The 22,859-nt window shown below is 53.2% G+C and overlaps 1 protein-coding gene across 2 annotated transcripts in view; it reads right to left on the reverse strand.

Moving 5' to 3' along the window:
- smtnl (smoothelin, like) overlaps positions 1-5,023 on the reverse strand; it is a 56,851-nt gene extending 51,828 nt beyond the window's left edge. Inside the window, exons 1-2 of one of the 2 annotated variants that reach the window (XM_038814740.1) lie at positions 5,008-5,023; positions 1,214-1,812 (exon numbers count right to left, since the gene is read on the reverse strand). In XM_038814740.1, the coding sequence (XP_038670668.1) occupies positions 1,214-1,588 (375 nt within the window). In that variant the 5' untranslated portion in view covers positions 1,589-1,812; positions 5,008-5,023. Of the gene's footprint in view, positions 1-1,213; positions 1,872-5,007 lie in introns of those variants that run through there. The other variant, XM_038814742.1, reaches the window with a different exon arrangement.
- Positions 5,024-22,859: the final 17,836 nt, after the last annotated feature.

The raw sequence follows: 22,859 nt of genomic DNA on the forward strand, positions 1-22,859 counted from the left end.
ACCCCAGTGAGAGTCAGTGTGTGTGGGACCCCTACCCCAGTGAGAGTCAGTGTGTGTGGGACCCCTACCCCAGTGAGAGTCAGTGTGTGTGGGACCCCTACCCCAGTGAGAGTCGGTGTGTGTGGGGCCCGTACCCGAGTGAGAGTCAGTGTGTGTGGGACCCGTACCCCAGTGAGGGTCAGTGTGTGTGGGACCCCTACCCCAGTGAGAGTCAGTGTGTGTGGGACCCGTACCCCAGTGAGAGTCAGTGTGTGTGGGACCCGTACCCCAGTGAGAGTCAGTGTGTGTGGGACCCCTACCCCAGTGAGAGTCAGTGTGTGTGGGACCCGTACCCCAGTGAGAGTCAGTGTGTGTGGGACCCGTACCCCAGTGAGAGTCAGTGTGTGTGGGACCCCTACCCCAGTGAGAGTCAGTGTGTGTGGGACCCCTACCCCAGTGAGAGTCAGTGTGTGTGGGACCCCTACCCCAGTGAGAGTCGGTGTGTGTGGGGCCCGTACCCCAGTGAGAGTCAGTGTGTGTGGGACCCGTACCCCAGTGAGAGTCAGTGTGTGTGGGACCCCTACCCCAGTGAGAGTCAGTGTGTGTGGGACCCCTACCCCAGTGAGAGTCAGTGTGTGTGGGACCCCTACCCCAGTGAGAGTCAGTGTGTGTGGGACCCCTACCCCAGTGAGAGTCAGTGTGTGTGGGACCCCTACCCCAGTGAGAGTCAGTGTGTGTGGGACCCCTACCCCAGTGAGAGTCGGTGTGTGTGGGGCCCGTACCCCAGTGAGAGTCAGTGTGTGTGGGACCCGTACCCCAGTGAGGGTCAGTGTGTGTGGGACCCCTACCCCAGTGAGAGTCAGTGTGTGTGGGACCCGTACCCCAGTGAGAGTCAGTGTGTGTGGGACCCGTACCCCAGTGAGAGTCAGTGTGTGTGGGACCCGTACCCCAGTGAGAGTCAGTGTGTGTGGGACCCGTACCCCAGTGAGAGTCAGTGTGTGTGGGACCTGTACCCCAGTGAGAGTCAGTGTGTGTGGCACCCGTACCCCAGTGAGAGTCAGTGTGTGTGTGGGACCCCAGTGAGAGTCAGTGTGTGTGGCACCCAGTGAATATTGTACTGAACTAGCAGCCCAGAATTTGCAGGAAAGCTCCTTTACTGATGAATCTGAATCAAGGCGAGGTTTGAACAGCCTTTCTGACTCTCCAAGCTGCCAGCAGTTTTTGCATTACTTACATTGGTTCTGGTTGAGGATGTGTGGTAGGGTGCTCGGAGCGTGGTTACATCTGGAGGTTGGAGGCCGCTCTCAGCCCTTTCTCCTGGCCCCTGACTGCCGCTGCCACTCACTGTTGTTGTCAGGTGTTCTACCTGGTGGGAAAGACGTCGCACCTGATCTCGCAGCTCTTGGTTCTCCAGCTGGAGATTGTTCAGTGTCTGGGAGACCGGGCTCAGCAGGTTTAACATTTCCTCGATTCGCTTTTCCACCTCTCTCTTCAGTGCGCCAATGTCCACGTGAACCTCCTTGATCGCCTCCTGCAAAGTGCCCTCAAAGTAGCCCACAGCCTGTCGGAGAGCTGCAGCCTGAGTATCCACCAAACTCTTGGACTCCATGGGGCTGGGACCCAAACAACCCGCAGCTACTTGGAAAAATAGTTTGTGTTTTGTCGGCTGAAGATTCCTCTCTGATATCTTAGCCCCTCTTCTCTGTCCTTTCACCAACTCTTCTCAAGATTAGTTCTTCATTAAGTCCCTGCAGATTGATGCTGCCTGACTCGATCTCCTTCTCTCTCGCTCTGTGCTCCCTCTCTTCCTCTTACTCGCTGCACATCTGCTGTCTAATCTCAATTAGAGAAGAATAGAGTCAGAGGCAGCCAAACTCTGTGTTGGAGCTCGTTGGGGGGTGGGGGGGGGGGGGATTGCTTGTAGGGAGCAGCTGGACTAGTGCTGTCTGTCAGAGATTGAGAAGGATTTGGCGGGGGGGGGGGGGGGGGGGGGGGGGGAGAGAGGATGACTGACGATCGAGGGGGGTGGGGTGGTGGGAGGCGGTTGTGGGAGGTGTCTATGTAATCAGACACTGTCACTGGACTCTGAAGCAGTTCAGACATTCCTTATCAGTGTCGCTGGAGGCATGGAGATCAGTCTGTGCTGGGAGAGGTAGTTACCTTAGCGCACACACTGGGGGAAGGAAAAGTTAACACAATCACTGTAACCCGTGGCTGTCCGGCAACGTGGAGTTCACAAACCCTCAGAGACCACTGTGACCCTGACTGACTCCTTCAACCGGGGAGGGGGGGCATTGGCAGGAGGGGGAGCCAACAAACTTCATTGGGGGATGGGTCTGCACTCAGTAAGCCCCCTTGTCAGTGTCATCTCAAAATGGAGGGCATCACAGTCTCTCTTTTTAAAATAAATTTAAATGACCCAATAATTTTTTGCAATTAAGGGGCAATTTAGTGTGGCCAATCCACGAACCCTGCACATCTTTGGGTTGTGGGGGTGAGACCCACGCAGACACAGGGAGAACTCCCACAAGTCCCGAAAGACGTGCTGTTAGGTGAATTGTACATCCTGAATTCTCCCTCTGTGTACCCGAACAGGAGCCGGAGTGTGGCGACTAGGGGCTTTTCACAGTAACTTAATTGCAGTGTTAATGTAAGCCTACTTGTGATAATAACAAAAGATTTAACAAAGATTTCAAAATTTCCCAAAAGTACCCAATTCATTTTTTTCAATTAAGGGGCAATTTAGCGTGGCCAATCCACCTACCCTGCACATCTTTGGGTTGTGGGGGTGAAACCCACGCAGACACGGGGAGAATGTGCAAACTCCACACGGACAGTGACCCAGAGCCGGGATCAAACCTGGGACCTCGCCGCCGTTAGGCAGCAGTGCTAACCACTGTGCCACCGTGCTGCCCTAAAAAAAAGATTTCAAAATGTGCAAACTCAACACAGGCAGGGACCCGGGGCCAGGATCAAACCCGGGTCCTCAGCGCCGTAGGCTAACCAGTGTAGGGATCTCTGTATGTAATAATACATAACCGGACTATGTTAAGCTAGAGCAGGCCACTGAACACTAGATGGCTACACTATCAGGACCTATATATTTTTTTATAAATTTAAAATACCCAATCATTTTGTCCAATTAAGGGGCAATTTAGCATGGCCAATCCACCTACCCTGCACATCTTTGGGTTGTGGGGGTGAGACCCACGCAGACACGGGGAGAATGTGCAAACTCCACACAGACAGTGACCCAGAGCCGGGATTCGAACCTGGGACCTCGGCGCCGTGAGGCAACAGGGCTAACCACTGTGCCACCGTGCTGCCTTATCAGGACCTATATAAAGGTTTTCCCGCTCTTTCCTCGTGGAGAGTGTGTCTGGAGTGCAGAGAGTACAGAGCGAGAGAGTAGTTAATAGATATCGGTATTTATCTTCATCTTATTTAACAGTTTAATCTACAGTAATTTGTTTGTTTACAAATTTAGTATTAACTAAAAACTCCCGAGATTATTTTATCTTACTCATTAAATTACTTTATTATCACTGGGAGACTACATTTATATTTCAACAACTCGGCTAGACAAAAAGAGTAATATATATATTACAAAATCGTAATATAACATGGTACCAGGCCAGAAAAAGCTTTAAGAAAGACTAGTAAGTAAACTTAAACAAAGAAGATAACGTTCCGATACCGACTATTCGACTGGTGAAGGCATCACAGAAACTGAATCCTCGACTATGGATTGATTTTCGATGGATCAAGTGCAGGCTCCCAGACATCTGAAGACAACCGGTAATCTTAATCTTAATTGGAGACTGTTTAATCAATAATTCCAGCTTTATCTGGAAGCTAGTGATCTGAATACCGCTTCAGAGGCTCGACGAATCACCTTGCTTCTGTCCCTAGCAGGACAGCAGGCCATTGAAATCTACCACTCATTTATTTTTGCTGCAGGCGAAGATAAAACTAAATTTGAACATATAATCGCAAAATTCGATGATCACTGCAGAACGCAAACTAACAAAATTTTAGAGCGATTCCAATTTCATAAGCGAATGGAAAAAGTTGGAGAATCTGTTAAGAACTTCATAACTGATCTAATACTCCGAGCTCAAAACTGTAATTATGCTAATCTGCATGACTGTCTAGTGAGAGATCAAATCATCTGTGGTACAGCAGATGAATCTTTAAGAGAAGCCTTATTACGTCAAAATGATCTTACATTGAAAATTGCTATTGAAAACTGCATCTCCAGCGAACAAAGTAAAAGCCAATACTTAGAGTTTTATCCGCTCGAAAAAGGCGCAAAAATCCATCAGGGAAATAACAATAGTGTTGCAGGCAGCACAGAAGCACGTTCGAGACGGCAGCTATTTCGCGGCCGCATTTTCCAACTCGGGACATGCAAATTCCGCACAAGAATGCGAGACGTCGCATGCGCCAACGTCAATGATGCGTCATGGTGGCAGCGTGATGACGTGTCACAGATGTGGCAACGCCCATTTAAAGCGAAACTGACCAGCTTTTGGAAAACGCTGTTTGAGATGTTCAAAGATGAATCATTATGCTTTAGGGGCTGGTTTAGCACAGTGGGCTAAACAGCTGGCTTGTAATACAGTAAAATGCCAGCAGTTTCAATTCCCGTACCGGCCTCCCCTTACAGGTGCCGGAATGCAACGACTTTTCACAGTAACTTCACTGAAGCCTACTTGTGACAATAAGCTATTATTATTATTAATAATGCCAGTCTTCAGCAAAATGTCTCCCTCCTACACACAAGAAGAATTACAACGTGAGAGAAGTTGAAAAAGACGAAAATGTCAATTCACCGCAAGATTCGATCCCGGCTCTGGGTCACTGTCCGTGTGGAGTTTGCACGTTCTCCCCGTGTCTGCGTGGGTTTCGCCCCCACAACCCAAAAATGTGCAGAGTAGGCGGATTGGCCACGCTAAATTGCCCCTTAATTGGAAAAAATAATTGGCTAATCTAAATTTTTAAAAAAAATTCACCGCAAGATTTTACCCAAGATGATGACATTTTCTCCTTGGAAAATATCTTCTTTGTCGACGTGATTGAAGCATCAACAAAGACAGATCTTCAAGCAAAGAAGAAAGCTCTTCACGCAACTAAGAAAATTCTTCAAGCAACAAAAAAATAAACAAGTCAACATGGTTAGTAATGAGTGGGTGACAACAGTATGTATCAACAATTGTCCAATAACATTTAAGTTAGATACAGGTGCGTCAGCAAATCTCCTCAACTTCAAAGACTTGTCGGCTACAACAGTGCCTGTGAAATGCTCATTGAAAGATTACAATGGAAATCAAATCATTTTGCACGGCTTGTGTGACCTCAATGCCAGCAACAGGTACATTCACAAAAAGTTGATTCAGAGAATCTTCCTGAATACTTCTGAGGCATCGACAACAAAAGATGACACCCAACAATTATTAAAAGAATACCCTGATGTTTTTTAAGGCACGGGCACATTGCCATATCAATATAAAATTCTTCCTTAAGAAAGATGCCAAGCCAGTAACACATCCACCGATGTGACTACCAGTGCCTCTCAGAGAACGATTGAAAACTGAACTCTCAAGACTACAAGCTCAAGTAATAATATCAAAAGTAACGCAACCAACAGATTGGTGAGCTCCCTAGTCTGTGTGGAAAAACCATCTGGTGACATAAGGATATGCATGGATCTTAAACACCTCAACAGAAATATTCATCGAGAGTATTACCCAATACCTAAAAAAGAGGAAATCACCTCAAAAATGGCCAATGCCAAAATATTCACCAAATTGGATGCATCTCAAGGATTTTGGCAGATGCAGCTTGATGACTCTGCACGTTCAATACACCTTTCGGGAGGTATTGTTTCAAAAGAATGCCCTTCGGTATTATTTCTGCATCAGAAATATTTCATCGTATAATGAAATGAAATGAAAATCGCTTATTGTCACGAGTAGGCTTCAATGAAGTTACTGTGAAAAGCCCCTAGTCGCCACATTCCGGCGCCTGTCCGGGGAGGCTGGTACGGGAATCGAACCATGCTGCTGGCCTGCTTGGTCTGCTTTCAAAGCCAGCGATTTAGCCCAGTGAGCTAAAGCAGCCCCCAGAACAAATGACAGACAGCATTGAGAGTGTTTGTGTTTCTGTTGATGACATAATCATTAGTCTACGACAGGAGAAGAACACATGATTCGACTCAGAAAAGTCTTCAAAAGGATACATAAATATGGTTTAAAACTTAACCAATCGAAGTGCACGTTTGCCAGCTCATCTCTAAAACTTCTTGGTGACTATATATCAGCTCATGGTGTCACACCTGACGATGACAAAATTGAAGCCATGAAAACAGTGCAACAACCGAAAGATAAGAAGGCTGTTTTGTGTTTTCTTGGGTTTGTGAACTTCCTGGGGAAATTCATATCAAATCTTTCAACCAGGACTACAGCATTACGTCAGCTAATCAAGAAAAACACTGAGTTTGAATGGACTCAGCATCACAGTGAAGAATAGTTAGATCTGAAACAACAGCTGATCCAGGCTCCAAGCTTGACATTTTTTGATTTGACTAAACCCACTAAAATCTCCACTGATGCCAGTCAGAATGGCATTGGTGCCGTTTTGCTGCAACAGGATGTCCTCCTCCACAACTGTGTTCCCATCGCCTACGCCTCAAGGTCAATCACCTCAACTGAGTGTAGGTACGCTCAGATCCAAAAGGAGTGTCTTGGACTTGTTGCTCCAATAACCAAATTTCATGATTATGTGTAGGGCTTACCAAAATTCACAGTGGGAACAGACCGCTCGTTAACATTATTGATAAGAGTCTGAATGATATAACACCTAGACTACAACTACTTATTGTGAAACTGCGTAGATATGATTTTATCCTTGGCCGGGATTCTCCCCTACCCGGCGGGGCGGGGGGTCCCGGCGGGATGGAGTGGCGTAAACCACTCCGGCATCGGGCCGCCCAAAGGTACGGAAGTCTCCGCACCTTTAGGGGCCAAGCCCTCACATTGAGGGGCTAAGCCCGCGCTGGAGTGGTTGGCGCTCCGCCGGCTGGCGTGAACGGCCTTTGGCGCCATGCCAGCCAGGGCTGAAAGGACTTCGCCGGACGGTGTAAGTCCGTGCATGCGCCGGAGCATCAGCGATTGCTGACGTCATATCGGCGCATGCGCAGGGGAGGGGGTCTCTTCCGCCTCCGCCATGGTGAAGACCATGGCGAAGGCGGAAGAAAAAGAGTGACCCACGGCACAGGCCCGCCTGCCGATCGGTGGGCCCCGATCGCGGGCCAGGCCACCGTGGGGGCACCCCCCCCCCCCGGGGTCAGACCGCCCCGCGCCCCCACCCCCTCAGGACCCCGGCACCCGCCCGCGGCACCAATCCCGCCGGTAAGAGAGGTGGTTTAATCCACGTCGGCGGGAGAGGCTAGTCAGCGGCGGGACTTCAGCCCATCGCGGGCTGGAGAATCGCCGCGGGGGGCCCGCCAACTGGCGCGGCGCAATTCCCACCCCCGCCGAATCTCGGGGGGGGCGGAGAATTCGGGACACGGCGGGGGCAGGCTTGACGCCAGCCCCGGGCGATTCTCCGACCCGGCGGGGGGTCGGGCGGGGGCGGGGGTCGGGTCGGGGGGGGGGTCGGAGTGACCTGGTATATGATCGGGACTCACCGATCGGCGGGCCGGTCTCTCTGTCGGCAGGTCTCTGACGCCGGTCACGCACTCGTTGATGGCGCCCCCTAGCACATAGCGCCCCGGGCGACTGCCCGAGTTGCCGGTACCTTGAGCCGGCCCTGAGTCATTGACTATTATTCAAATTTTCCAGAAGTTATGAAACTGAATGATCTCACATCCACAACGGTTATTAAAACATGCAAAGACATCTTTGCTGGACATGGTATCCATCAAACCATAATGTCTGATAATGGTCCGTGTTTTACCAGCTACAAATGGACTGAATTTGCCAAAGATGTACAATTTCCGACATATCACCTCAAGTCCTCATTTCCCGCTATTTAACGGAAAGTTTGAGAAAGGCGTTCATATAATTAAACAGCTATTAATTAAACCCAGAGAGACTCCCAATCTGACTTCTACTTAGCCGTGTTAATTTATAGATCATCACCTCTGACCACAGGATTATCTCCAGCGCAGATGTTGTTTAATAGGAACAACATTACCTCAACAACATATTACTGATCCTGATCAACATGATGTTGAACAAAAACCGGGGTCCTGGGGGGGGGCACGGGGCGATTGGACCCTGGGGGGTGCCCCCACGGTGGCCTGGCCCGCGATCGGGGCCCACCGATCGGCGGGCGGGCAAGTGCCGTGGGGGCACTCTTTTTCGTCCGGTAGGGGGAAGAGACCCCCCTACCGCACATGTGCCGGGGTGACGTCAGCGGCCGCTGATGCTCCGGCGCATGCGCCGACTCACGCTGACCGGCGAAGGCCTTTCGGCCAGCCCCGACGCCGATCGGCGTGGCGCCAAAGGTCGTTGGCACCAGTCGGCGGAGCGGGAGCCACTCCAGCGCGAGCCTAGCCCCTAAGGGTGCGGAGAATTCCGCACCTTTTGGGGAGGCCCGATGCCGGAGCGGTTGGTGCCACTCCGCTACGCCGGGACCCTCCACCCCGCCGGGTAGGGGAGAATTTCGCCCCAGTTCTTCCTTGATTTACATCAATCTGTTTCAAGATATGTTGAACAACAATATTCTACTCCATCACTGAGCAAGAATATTAAAACTTCTTCCTTACCATTGAAATTAAGAAGATCTACAAGGAGAAGGAAACCAAATTGACTTACTCTATGAACTTTAACATAATTCTAGTGTTTGCTGTACTGTCTAAACTACTGCATTTCTCATGTAAATTTTCTTTTTTATATACAAGAAAAAGTAAACAAAAAAGGGGGATGTAGTGATCTCTGTATGTAATAATACATGACCAGACTATGTTAAGGTAGTACAGGCAACTGAACACTAGATGGCCACACTATCAGGACCTATATAAAGGTTTTCCCGCTCTTTCCTAGTGGAGAGTGTGTCCGTAGTGCAGAGAGTACAGAGCGAGAGAGAAGTAGTTCATAGATAGCGGTATATATCTTCATCTTATTTAATAGTTTAATCTACAGTTATGTTTTTGTTTACTAGTTTAGTATTAAGTAAAAAGAACTCACAAGATTATTTTATATTACTCATTAAATTACTTTATCACCACTGGCAGACTACGGGTGGGATTCTCCGACCCACTGCCGGGTCGGAGAATCGCCCGAGGCTGGCGGGGGCGGGAATTGCGCCAGTCGACGGGCCCCTGGCAGCGATTCTCCAGCCCGCGGTGGGCCGAAGTCCGGCCGCTGACAAGCCTCTCCCGCTGGCGTGGATTAAACCACCTACCTGACTGGCGGGGGTAGGCGGCGCGGGCGGGCACCAGGGTCCTGGGGGGGGGGCGCGGGGCGATCTGACCCCAGGGGGTGCCCCAACGGTGGCCTGGCCCACGATCGGGGCCCACCATGGCGGAGGCAGAAGAGACCCCCTCCCCTGCGCATGCGCCGGGATGACGTCAGCAGCCGCTCACGCTCCGGCGCATGCGCGGACTTCCGCCGGCCGGCAAAGTCCTTTCGGCCCCGGCTGGCGTGGCGCCAAAGGCCATTCCCGCCAGCCGGCGGAGTGGAAACCACTCCGGCGTGGGCATAGCCCCTCAATGTGAGGGCTTGACCCCTAAAAGTGCGGAGACTTCCACACCAACGCCGGAGTGGTTCATGCCACTCCATCACGCCAGGACCCCCCGCCCCGCCGGGCAGGGGAGAAACCCGGCCTACATTTATATTTCAACAACTCAGCTAGACAAAAAGAGTAATATATATATTACAATATCATAATATAACAACCACTGCGCCCCCGTGCCGCCCCAGTAGGACATCACAGTCAAACCCAAACTGAAAACTGTGGCCTAGGGCAGGAAACCAGATTTGTTTCTGTGAAGGGCCTGGGATACTGTACCTGCCATAATGGTCCTGGCCTTGGTTGGGGGCTGGGACTATACCCAGCAAATGGCAACAACACTCATGTTCCACTGAGCACAGGGATCTGGCCACAAACTCTTTCTCACACGGGAGGCAAGATCTGTTGGCAGTCCTGACCAGTAGCAGGCGCACATGAGCAGCATGGATACAGACACTCACTAATTGTATTACTCCTTCCCTCAGGCATTAACTTATCTCTATATAGCATTGTTAACACAATGAAACATCTCAAGATGCTTTACAGGGCAGCACGGTAGCACATGTGGATAGCACTGTGGCTTCACAGCGCCAGGGTCCCAGGTTCGATACCCCGCTGGGTCACTGTCTGTGTGGCGTCTGCACGTTCTCCCCGTGTCTGCGTGGGTTTCCTCCGGGTGCTCCGGTTTCCTCCCACAGTCGAAAGACGTGCAGGTTCGGTGGATTGGCCATGCTAAATTGCCCTTAGTGCCCAAAAAGGTTAGAAGGGGTTATGGGGATAGGATGGAAGTGAGGGTTGAAGTGGGTCGGTGCAGACTCGATGGGCCGAATGGCCTCCTTCTGCACTGTATGTTCTATGATAAAACACTGAGCCACATAAAGAGATATTAAGCAGGCGATTGAAAGCTTGGTCAAAGAGGTTTGTTTTAGGGAGCATCTTGAAGGAGGAGAGAGAGCCAGAGAGGTTTAGGGAATGAATTCTAGAGCTTAGGGTCCTGGCCGCTGAAGGCAGGGCCACCAGTTGGTGGAGGGAGCGAAGGAAATGGGGATGTGCGAGAGGCCAGAATTTGAGGAGTAGAGAGATCTCTGAGGGTTGCAGGGCTGGAGGGAAATGATAGAGATAGGGAGGGGTGAGACCATGAAGGGAGTTGAAAACAAGGACGAGAATTTTTAAATCAAGATGAAAGTAATGGGTGAGCGGAGCTTGGTGTGAGTTAGGATTGTATAATGTGGATAAATGTGAGGTTATCTTTAGATTGAGAGAGAGAAAGTCCAACGAGAATGGGTGTCCTCGTACACCAGTCACTGAAGGGGTCACAGTCTGAGGATACGGGGTGGACCATTTCGGACAGAGATTAGGAAGAATGTCTTCACCCAGAGAGCGGTCGGCCTGTGGAATTCGTTACATGGAATAATAGAATTTACAATGCAGAAGGAGGCCATTCAGCCCATTGAGTCTGCACCGACCGTTGGAAAGAGCACCCTACTTAATCCCACACCTCCATCCTATCCAAATAACCCAGTAACCCCACCTAACCTTTTTGGACACTAAGGGCAATTTAGCACAGCCAATCCACCTAACCTGCACATCTTTGGACTGTGGGAGGAAACCGGAGCACCCGGAGGAAACCCACGCACACACGGGGAGAACGTGCAGACTCCGCACAGACAGTGATCCAGCCGGGAATCGAACCCGGGACCCTGGTGCTGTGAAGCCATAGTGCTAACCACCATGCTACTGTGCTGCCCTCGGTAGTGACAGCCTGAATCAATAGAATAAGCTAGAATTAAATTACAATGAGAAATGAAGACATTGGAAATAGGAGCAAAGGAAAAGGAGAGGGCAGAAACGGAAGAAGGGAAGGAATTTAGAAAGGAAATGGAAAAGAGGAAGATTGAGGTGGAAATGGAAAGATTAGCAAATAAAGAAAGGGATAAGGAAAAAGAAAGAAAATATGAACTTTGGAAGCTGCCTTTGCAAAGAGAGGATCAACTTAAAAAGTTGGAGTTAAAGGCAGCAGAAATGGCCAATGATTTTGAATTGGTTCACAAAGCAAAGTTTGGTTTTCAACATCACATTCAATCTTTGAAGGATAAAAGCTGGGGAGATGGGAAATTCACAAGTGGTGAATGCGAAGGGAGGTTTAGTTGGTGTCGGTAAGGAGAGGCTGCCTCAGAGTAAGGAGGGGCTGCCTCAGAGTAAGGAGGGGCTGCCTCAGAGTAAGGAGGGGCTGCCTCAGAGTAAGGAGGGGCTGCCTCAGAGTAAGGAGGGGCTGCCTCAGAGTAAGGAGAGGCTGCCTCAGAGTAAGGAGGGGCTGCCTCAGAGTAAGGAGGGGCTGCCTCAGAGTAAGGAGAGGCTGCCGCAGAGTAAGGAGGGGCTGCCTCAGAGTAAGGGGAGGCTGCCGCAGAGTAAGGAGGGGCTGCCTCAGAGTAAGGAGGGGCTGCCTCAGAGTAAGGAGGGGCTGCCTCAGAGTAAGGGGAGGCTGCCGCAGAGTAAGGAGATAACCTATGACAGTGGTAGCGAGATAAGAAAACTAAAGTGTTTTCATTGTAATAAAGTTGGACATGTGGAGTCGCAGTGTTGGTGGCTTAAGAAAAGTGCTGGGAAGACAGATTTGTTAAAACAGGATAAGCCAGTGAGGTTTATTAAAGTGGGCAAGAAAACCATTGTCCCAGTGGAAGAGGTATAACAGAGTGTGCAGCCTGTTCAGAGGTTGGTGGATAAGCAGGTACCTGGGCTGGGATTCTCCCCTATCCGGTGGGGCGGGGGGTCCCGGCGTATTGGAGTGGCATCAACCACTCCGGCATCGGGCCTCCCCGGAATTCTCCGCACCTTTAGGGGCTAAGCCCTCACATTGAGGGGCTAGGCCCCCGCCGGAGTGGTTCCCGCTCCGCCGACCGGCGCGAACGGCCTTTGGCGCCCCGCTAGCTGGGGCCAAAAGGCCTTCACCGGCCGGCGGAAGTCCGCACATGCGCCGGTGCGTCAGCGGCTGCTGATGTCATGCCAGCGCAGGGGAGGGGGTCACTTCCGCCTCCGCCATGGTGAAGGCCATGGCAGGGCGGAAGGAAAAGAGTGTCCCCACGGCACAGGCCCCCCCCGAACAGTGGGCGCCGATCGCGGGCCAGGCCACCGTGGGGGCACCCCCCGGGGTCAGATTGCCCCGCGCCCCCCCTCCCCCCAGGACCCCAGAGCCCGCCCGCGCCGCCAATCCCGCCGGCACCAGAGGTGGTTTGATTCCCACCGGCGGGTCAGGCCTGTCAGCAGCGGGACTTTGGCCCATCGCGGGCCGGAGAATCGCCGCGGGGAGCCCGCTGACAGGCGCAGGGGGCACGCCGACCTGCGCGGTGCGATTCCCGCCCCCGCCGATTCCCGGGTGGCGGAGAATTCGGGCCACGGCGGGATTGACACCGGCGCCGGGCGATTCTCCGACCCCCCCGGGGTGTCTGAGAATTCCGCCCCCAGATCTTTTTAAAGATTCTATTTGTCGGGGTACGGTTTATTTGTGTGTACAAGGTGGAGTAGGTAAGGAGATTAAGATCTTAAGGGACACAGGAGCAAGTCAATCTTTTTTTTAAAAATAAATTTTGAGTACCCAATTATTTTTTCCAATTAAGGGGTAATTTAGCATGGCCAATCAACCTTTGGGTTGCGGGGGTGAAACCCACGCAGACACGGGGAGAATGTGCAAACCACACACGGACAGTGACCCAGGGCCGGGATTCGAACCCGGGTCCTCAGCGCCGTAGGCAGCAATGCTAACCACTGTGCCACCGTGCTGCCCTAGCAAGTCAATCTTTAATGGTGAGAGATAGGGAGATATGCAGTTTGGAAGGAGTATTGTCAGAAAAGGGGTAATATGTGGGATTGGTGGTGAGAGCCATGGTCTGCCACTGTGTAAGCTAAGGTTAGAGAGTCTGGTGAAACGTGGTGATGGGAGTAATAGAAAAAATGATCTTTTTCAGGGGTGCAATGTATTCTGGGTAATTATATAGCCGGATCACTGGTGGGAGTGCAGCCTACTGTAGTTGAAAAGTCAAGCAACGGAGGTTTTGCAAGGAGCTTATCCTGGGGTGTTTCCAGATTGTGTGTTAACTGAATTATAAAGCCAGAGGTTGAGACAGGAGGAGGAGAAATCAAGGTGTAAAGATAGGGGGGCTGAGGGTCAGTTATCAGAAACCAGATGGGTGGTAAAGAACGAGCAGGTGGAGGATGAAGTTGATAACTTCAGTTCAGGAAAGTGGGGGAATTACCACAGAAGGATTAAGAGATAAAGCAGTTGTATCAGAAAACATACACTGAAATAGAATCGAAGTGTATACCGGAGTGTTCGTACATTAGAAATAATGTATTAATGAGGAAATGGGCACCTTAACATAGAACATAGTCAAACATTTGAGAAATGGGCAGAACATCATCAAGTTCTATTGCCATTGGGTTATGGAAAAGAGATATTGTGAGTAGTACATGAAGTTGCAGTAGGTGGTCATTTTGGAGTAAGGAAAACTCAAGCAAAAGTACAAAAATATTTTTACTTGCCTGGACTGCACAAGGATATAGTTGAATTTTGCCGTACATGTCGCACCTGTCGGGTAACAGGGAGACCTCAGGCGGTAATTAAACCAGCATCTTTAATACCCATTCCAACATTTGAGGAACCTTTTACTCGGGTCCTAATGGATTGCATGGGACCCTTGCCCAAAACACAAAGTGGGAATCAGTATTTGCTGACCACAATGGATGTGTCTACTAGATTTCTGGAGGCCATTCCATTGAGAAACATTACAGCTAAGGGGGTTGCAGAGGAGTTAACTAAATTACTTTACCAGATATGGGCGACCAAACAAAATCCAATCAGACCAAGCATCCAATTTTATTTCAGAGTTATCCAGGAAAGTTATGGATATCTTAGGAATAAAGCAATTTAACTCAACTGCATATCATCCAGGATCATAGGGAGCATTAGAAAGATGCAATCAAACTTTAAAGACCATGTTGAGGAGCCGATAGTCAGGATTAACCAGGGAATTGGGATAAAGGAGTTCCAGGTGGAGAAGAAATCTATAATCTGTAGTTTTGTTAGTGGAGAGAAAGTATTAGTATTGTTACCAATGGCAAGCGAACCATTAAAAGCATGAAATAGTGGGCCTGGACAGCACGGTGGCACAGTGGGTTAGCCCTGTTGCCTCACGGCGCTGAGGTCTCAGGTTTGATCCCGGCTCTGGGTCACTGTCCATGTGGAGTTTGCACATTCTCCCCGTGTCTGCGTGGGTTTCGCCCCCACAGCACAAAGATGTGCAGGCTAGGTGGATTGGCCACGCTAAATTGCCCCTTAATTTGGAAAAAATTAATTGGGTACTCTAAAAAAATTTTAAAAATAAAATAGTGGGTCTTAACAAATTGAATGGAAATTAATTGAGGTGAATTCTTTGATAAGAATGCCAGAGAGAAGGAAAATTGTGTGTCAACTTCAAATGCTCAAAGGGTACTTGGATAGGGAAGGAAAGCAGGAGGATGTGTTAGTGATTGTAACTCAGAGAGAAGAGATAAGTCCAGATGATTCTCAATTTGACATTCGTCAAATAAGATTGGACAATGAGGAAGTAATAAGAAATTTGGATAAATTACTGAGTTACCTTCCGGAGGAAAATGAGGGTGACCTGAAAGAGCGGTTACAGTCACATTGAGCTAAATGCGGTAACAAACTGGGAAGTATTAAAGTAATACACAACGTAAATGTAGAAAATTCTATTCCAATTAAGCAACATCTATATAGACTCAATCCATTAAAGTTGGCACAGGTACAAAAGGAGATTGCAAGCATGCTTAAGAATTATACCAGTGAAATGAGTTGCAGCGACTGGAGCTCACCTATTGTGATGGTACCAAAACCAGATGGAACCAGATTGTGTGGACAATAGGAAAGTCAATGCAGTTATGAAGTCTGATTCATAGCCTCTTCCTCATTTGGAAGACTTGAAAAGTATTAAAAAGGTGGTGCAACCAAAGTTTATCAGCAAACTTGGCTTGCTTATAGGAAACTGGCAAGTACCTTTATCAGAAGAGCGAAGGAAATGTCGGATTTTGCAGCATCAAATGGTCTGTATCAGTTTAAGGTTATGCCATTTGAATGAAGAATGCACCCGTGCTGCACTGTCAGAGGGTCAGTACTGAGGGAGTGCCGCACTGTCAGAGGGTCAGTACTGAGGGAGTGCTGCACTGTCAGAGGGTCAGTACTGAGGGAGTGCCGCACTGTCAGAGGGTCAGTACTGAGGGAGTGCTGCACTGTCAGAGGGTCAGTACTAAGGGAGTGCCGCACTGTCAGAGGGTCAGTACTGAGGGAGTGCCGCACTGTCAGAGGGTCAGTACTGAGGGAGTGCCGCACTGTCAGAGGGTCAGTACTGAGGGAGTGCCGCACTGTCAGAGGGTCAGTACTGAGGGAGTGCCGCACTGTCAGAGGGTCAGTACTGAGGGAGTGCCGCACTGTCAGAGGGTCAGTACTGAGGGAGTGCCGCACTGTCAGAGGGTCAGTACTGAGGGAGTGCTGCACTGTCAGAGGGTCAGTACTGAGGGAGTGCCGCACTGTCAGAGGGTCAGTACTGAGGGAGTGCCGCACTGTCAGAGGGTCAGTACTGAGGGAGTGCCGCACTGTCAGAGGGTCAGTACTGAGGGAGTGCCGCACTGTCAGAGGGTCAGTACTGAGGGAGTGCCGCACTGTCAGAGGGTCAGTACTGAGGGAGTGCCGCACTGTCAGAGGGTCAGTACTGAGAGAGTGCCGCACTGTCAGAGGGTCAGTACTGAGGGAGTGCCGCACTGTCAGAGGGTCAGTACTGAGGGAGTGCCGCACTGTCAGTGGGTCAGTACTGAGGGAGTGCCGCACTGTCAGAGGGTCAGTACTGAGGGAGTGCGGCACTGTCAGAGAGTCAGTACTGAGGGAGTGCCGCACTGTCAGAGGGTCAGTACTGAGGGAGTGCCGCACTGTCAGAGGGTCAGTACTGAGAGAGTGCCGCACTGTCAGAGGGTCAGTACTGAGGGAGTGCCGCACTGTCAGAGGGTCAGTACTGAGGGAGCGCCGCACTGTCAGAGGGTCAGTACTGAGGGAGTGCTGCACTGTCAGAGGGTCAGTACTGAGGGAGTGCTGCACTGTCAGAGGGTCAGTACTGAAGTAGCCCCGCACTGTCAGAGGGTCAGTACTGAGGGAGTGCTGCACTGTCAGAGGGTCAGTACTGAGGGAGTGCCGCACTGTCAGAGGGTCAGTACTGAGGGAGTGCTGCACTGTCAGAGGGTCAGTACTGAGGGAGTGCCGCACTGTCAGAGGGTCAGTACTGAGGGAGTGCCGCACTGTCAGAGGGTCAGTACTGAGGGAGTGCCGCACTGTCAGAGGGTGCCATCTTTTGGATGTTAATGTTGACCCTGTCAAATGAGCGTATTAGATTCCACCAGCACTCGGCAGACGAGCAGCCTGGTTCAGCTCATTATCCTGGTCGATATTTATCCCCAAAGCATCATTGCTGAAACAATTGATCTTATTGAAGTTTTTGTGGATTGTGCTGTGCAAATTCACTGCCGTGTTTCACTATAATGCGACTCTTCACTGGTTCTGTTTGAGCTGGAAAACACTTTGAACATCTGAACACTGTGAAAATTTGACGGATAGTTGGAGTATTTCTCTGCTGAGGCACACTGGGCAAGCTGCTTTGGAGTGAAGGAGTTAATAGCCAAGGTATGAGTCAGTGTGCTGGCATCTGACAGTGCCTCCGAAATGGAGCATAAATCTTCATCTGTTTGACAAGATCAGACGCTCAGAGCATTTGTGCCAGCGGAGTGGAACAGGGAGGGGGGAGCTGGGGAGCAGGAGATTGACCTCACATCTCAGCTCCTGTACCAACCTGTTGCAAATGTGTCAAGTAGGAAATGTGTTCAATACACCACAACATGTATTCCAGACACCAGGAGCGGGATTCTCCGTTCCGCTGGCGACGCACTCACAGCCACGGATTTCCCGACGGTGCATGGCAGCCCACTGTCCGTGTGGAGTTTGCACATTCTCCCCGTGCTTGTGGTGTTTCACCTCCCACAACCCAAAGATGTGCAGGGTAGGTGGATTGGACACGTTAAATTGCTCCTTAATTGGAAAAAAATGTACACTAAATTTATTTTTTTGAAAGTACTGAGGGAGTGCGGCACTGTTTGTGGTGCCATTTTTGGGATTCTTCAGCACTCTCAGAGGGTGAATACTGTCCGTGTGGAGTTTGCACATTCTCCCCGTGTCTGCGTGGGTCTCACCCCCACAACTCAAAGATGTGCAGGGTAGGTGGATTGGCCACGCTAAATTGCCCCTTAATTGGAAATAGAAATGAATTGGGTACTCTAAATTTATTTTTTAGAAACGAAAAAGACACACTGTCACACTGGGGAGTGCAGTGTGTGTGGGGAGTGCAGTGTGCGGGGGGAGTGCAGTGTGTGTGGGGAGTGCAGTGTGTGTGGGGGGAGTGCAGTGTGTGTGGGGAGTGCAGTGTGTGGGGGGAGGGCAGTGTGTGGGGGGAGTGCAGTGTGTGTGGGGAGTGCAGTGTGTGTGGGGGGAGTGCAGTGTGTGCGGGGGGAGTGCAGTGTGTGTGGGGGGAGTGCAGTGTGTGTGGGGAGTGCAGTGTGTGTGGGGAGTGCAGTGTGTGTGGGGAGTGCAGTGTGTGGGGGGAGTGCAGTGTGTGTGGGGAGTGCAGTGTGTGGGGGGAGTGCAGTGTGTGTGGGGGGAGTGCAGTGTGTGTGGGAGTGCAGTATGTGTGGGGGAGTGCAGTGTGTGTGGGGAGTGCAGTGTGTGTGGGGGAGTGCAGTGTGTGGGGGGAGTGCAGTGTGTGTGCGGGGAGTGCAGTGTGTGGGGGGAGTGCAGTGTGTGTGTGGGGAGTGCAGTGTGTGGGGGGAGTGCAGTGTGTGTGGGGAGTGCAGTGTGTGTGGGGAGTGCAGTGTGTGAGGGGGGGAGTGCAGTGTGTGTGGGGGGAGTGCAGTGTGTGTGGGGAGTGCAGTGTGTGTGGGGAGTGCAGTGTGTGTGGGGAGTGCAGTGTGTGGGGAGTGCAGTGTGTGTGGGGAGTGCAGTGTGTGGGGAGTGCAGTGTGTGTGGGGAGTGCAGTGTGTGGGGGGAGTGCAGTGTGTGTGGGAGTGCAGTGGTGTGGGGAGTGCAGTGTGTGTGGGGAGTGCAGTGTGTGTGGGGAGTGCAGTGTGTGTGGGGAGTGCAGTGTGTGGGGAGTGCAGTGTGTGCGGGGAGTGCAGTGTGTGTGGGGGAGTGCAGTGTGTGTGGGGGGAGTGCAGTGTGTGTGGGGAGTGCAGTGTGTGGGGAGTGCAGTGTGTGTGGGGAGTGCAGTGTGTGGGGAGTGCAGTGTGTGTGGGGAGTGCAGTGTGTGGGGGGAGTGCAGTGTGTGTGGGGAGTGCAGTGTGTGTGGGGAGTGCAGTGTGTGTGGGGAGTGCAGTGTGTGTGGGGAGTGCAGTGTGTGTGGGGAGTGCAGTGTGTGTGGGGAGTGCAGTGTGTGTGGGGGGGAGTGCAGTGTGTGTGGGGGGAGTGCAGTGTGTGTGGGGAGTGCAGTGTGTGTGGGGAGTGCAGTGTGTGCGGGGAGTGCAGTGTGTGTGGGGAGTGCAGTGTGTGCGGGGAGTGCAGTGTGTGTGGGGAGTGCAGTGTGTGTGGGGAGTGCAGTGTGTGTGGGGAGTGCAGTGTGTGTGTGGGGAGAGCAGTGTGTGTGGGGGGAGTGCAGTGTGTGTGGGGGAGTGCAGTGTGTGTGGGGAGTGCAGTGTGTGTGGGGAGTGCAGTGTGTGGGGGGAGTGCAGTGTGTGTGGGGAGTGCAGTGTGTGGGGGGAGTGCAGTGTGTGTGTGGGGAGTGCAGTGTGTGTGTGGGGAGTGCAGTGTGTGTGGGGAGTGCAGTATGTGTGGGGGAGTGCAGTGTGTGTGGGGAGTGCAGTGTGTGTGGGGGGAGTGCAGTGTGTGGGGGGAGTGCAGTGTGTGTGGGGAGTGCAGTGTGTGTGGGGAGTGCAGTGTGTGTGGGAGTGCAGTGTGTGGGGGAGTGCAGTGTGTGTGGGGAGTGCAGTGTGTGGGGGGAGTGCAGTGTGTGTGGGGGGAGTGCAGTGTGTGTGGGGAGTGCAGTGTGTGGGGGGAGTGCAGTGTGTGTGGGGGGAGTGCAGTGTGTGTGGGGAGTGCAGTGGTGTGGGGAGGTGCAGTGTGTGGGGGGAGTGCAGTGTGTGGGGAGTGCAGTGTGTGGGGGGAGTGCAGTGTGTGTGGGGGGAGTGCAGTGTGTGTGGGGGAGTGCAGTGTGTGTGGGGGAGTGCAGTGTGTGTGTGGGGAGTGCAGTGTGTGGGGGGGAGTGCAGTGTGTGTGTGGGGAGTGCAGTGTGTGGTGGGGGGAGTGCAGTGTGTGTGGGGGAGTGCAGTGTGTGGGGGGGAGGGCAGTGTGTGGGGGGAGTGCAGTGTGTGTGGGGAGTGCAGTGTGTGTGGGGGGGAGTGCAGTGTGTGCGGGGGAGTGCAGTGTGTGTGGGGGGAGTGCAGTGTGTGTGGGGAGTGCAGTGTGTGTGGGGAGTGCAGTGTGTGTGGGGAGTGCAGTGTGTGGGGGGAGTGCAGTGTGTGTGGGGAGTGCAGTGTGTGGGGGGAGTGCAGTGTGTGTGGGGGGAGTGCAGTGTGTGTGGGGAGTGCAGTATGTGTGGGGGGAGTGCAGTGTGTGTGGGGAGTGCAGTGTGTGTGGGGGGAGTGCAGTGTGTGGGGGGAGTGCAGTGTGTGTGCGGGGAGTGCAGTGTGTGGGGGGAGTGCAGTGTGTGTGTGGGGAGTGCAGTGTGTGGGGGGAGTGCAGTGTGTGTGGGGAGTGCAGTGTGTGTGGGGAGTGCAGTGTGTGCGGGGGGGAGTGCAGTGTGTGGTGGGGGAGTGCAGTTGTGTGTGGGAGTGCAGTGTGTGTGGGGAGTGCAGTGTGTGTGGGGAGTGCAGTGTGTGGGGAGTGCAGTGTGTGTGGGGAGTGCAGTGTGTGGGGAGTGCAGTGTGTGTGGGGAGTGCAGTGTGTGGGGGGAGTGCAGTGTGTGTGGGGAGTGCAGTGTGTGTGGGGAGTGCAGTGTGTGTGGGGAGTGCAGTGTGTGTGGGGAGTGCAGTGTGTGTGGGGAGTGCAGTGTGTGCGGGGAGTGCAGTGTGTGTGGGGGGAGTGCAGTGTGTGTGGGGGGAGTGCAGTGTGTGTGGGGAGTGCAGTGTGTGGGGAGTGCAGTGGTGTGGGGAGTGCAGTGTGTGGGGAGTGCAGTGTGTGTGGGGAGTGCAGTGTGTGGGGGGAGTGCAGTGTGTGTGGGGAGTGCAGTGTGTGTGGGAGTGCAGTGTGTGTGGGGAGTGCAGTGTGTGTGGGGAGTGCAGTGTGTGTGGGGAGTGCCAGTGTGTGTGGGGAGTGCAGTGTGTGTGGGGGGAGTGCAGTGTGTGTGGGGGGAGTGCAGTGTGTGTGGGGAGTGCAGTGTGTGTGGGGAGTGCAGTGTGTGCGGGGAGTGCAGTGTGTGTGGGGAGTGCAGTGTGTGCGGGGAGTGCAGTGTGTGTGGGGAGTGCAGTGTGTGTGGGGAGTGCAGTGTGTGTGGGGAGTGCAGTGTGTGTGTGGGGAGAGCAGTGTGTGTGGGGGGAGTGCAGTGTGTGTGGGGAGTGCAGTGTGTGTGGGGAGTGCAGTGTGTGTGGGGAGTGCAGTGTGTGGGGGAGTGCAGTGTGTGTGGGGAGTGCAGTGTGTGGGGGGAGTGCAGTGTGTGTGTGGGGAGTGCAGTGTGTGTGTGGGGAGTGCAGTGTGTGTGGGGAGTGCAGTATGTGTGGGGGGAGTGCAGTGTGTGTGGGGAGTGCAGTGTGTGTGGGGGGAGTGCAGTGTGTGGGGGGAGTGCAGTGTGTGTGGGGAGTGCAGTGTGTGTGGGGAGTGCAGTGTGTGTGGGGAGTGCAGTGTGTGGGGGAGTGCAGTGTGTGTGGGGAGTGCAGTGTGTGGGGGGAGTGCAGTGTGTGTGGGGGGAGTGCAGTGTGTGTGGGGAGTGCAGTGTGTGGGGGGAGTGCAGTGTGTGTGGGGGGAGTGCAGTGTGTGTGGGGAGTGCAGTGTGTGTGGGGAGTGCAGTGTGTGGGGGGAGTGCAGTGTGTGGGGGAGTGCAGTGTGTGGGGGGAGTGCAGTGTGTGTGGGGGAGTGCAGTGTGTGTGGGGAGTGCAGTGTGTGTGGGGGGAGTGCAGTGTGTGTGGGGAGTGCAGTGTGTGGGGGGAGTGCAGTGTGTGTGTGGGGAGTGCAGTGTGTGTGGGGAGTGCAGTGTGTGTGGGGGGAGTGCAGTGTGTGTGGGGAGTGCAGTGTGTGTGTGGGGAGTGCAGTGTGTGTGGGGAGTGCAGTGTGTGTGTGGGGAGTGCAGTGTGTGTGGGGAGTGCAGTGTGTGTGGGGTGTGCAGTGTGTGGGGGGGGAGGGCAGTGTGTGTGGGGGGAGTGCAGTGTGTGTGGGGGGAGTGCAGTGTGTGGGGGGAGTGCAGTGTGTGTGGGGAGGGGCTGTGGGTGAGGGAGGGGCTGTGGGTGGCGAAGGGCTGTGGGTGAGGGAGGGGCTGTGGGTGAGGGAGGGGCTGTGAGAGGGGGAGGCGCTGTGGGTGAGGGGGGGCTGTGAGTGGGGGAGGGGTGCTCGGTGATGGAGGGGCTGTGGGTGGGGGAGGGGCTGTGGGTGAGGGAGGGGCTGTGGGTGGGGGAGGGGCTGTGGGTGGGGGAGGGGCTGTGGGTGAGGGAGGGGCTGTGGGTGGGGGACGGGCTGTGGGTGAGGGAGGGGCTGTGGGTGGGGGAGGGGCTGTGGGTGGGGGAGGGGCTGTGGGTGAGGGAGGGGCTGTGGGTGGGGGAGGGGCTGTGAGTGGGGGAGGGCTGTGGGTGAGGGGAGTGCAGTGTGTGCGGGGAGTGCAGTGTGTGTGGGGAGGGCAGTGTCTGGGGGGAGTGCAGTGTGTATGGGGAGTGCAGTGTGTGTGGGGAGTGCAGTGTCTGGGGGGAGTGCAGTGTGTGTGGGGAGTGCAGTGTGTGTGGGGGCACACACTGCACTCCCCACACACACACTGCACTCCCCACACACACTGCACTCCCCCCGCACACATTACACTCCCCCCGCACACACTGCACTCCCCCCGCAGACATTGCACTCCCCACACACACTGCACTCCCCCTGC

Source organism: Scyliorhinus canicula, chromosome 12 (assembly GCF_902713615.1).
Source record: "Scyliorhinus canicula chromosome 12, sScyCan1.1, whole genome shotgun sequence".
Lineage (NCBI taxonomy): Eukaryota > Metazoa > Chordata > Chondrichthyes > Carcharhiniformes > Scyliorhinidae > Scyliorhinus > Scyliorhinus canicula.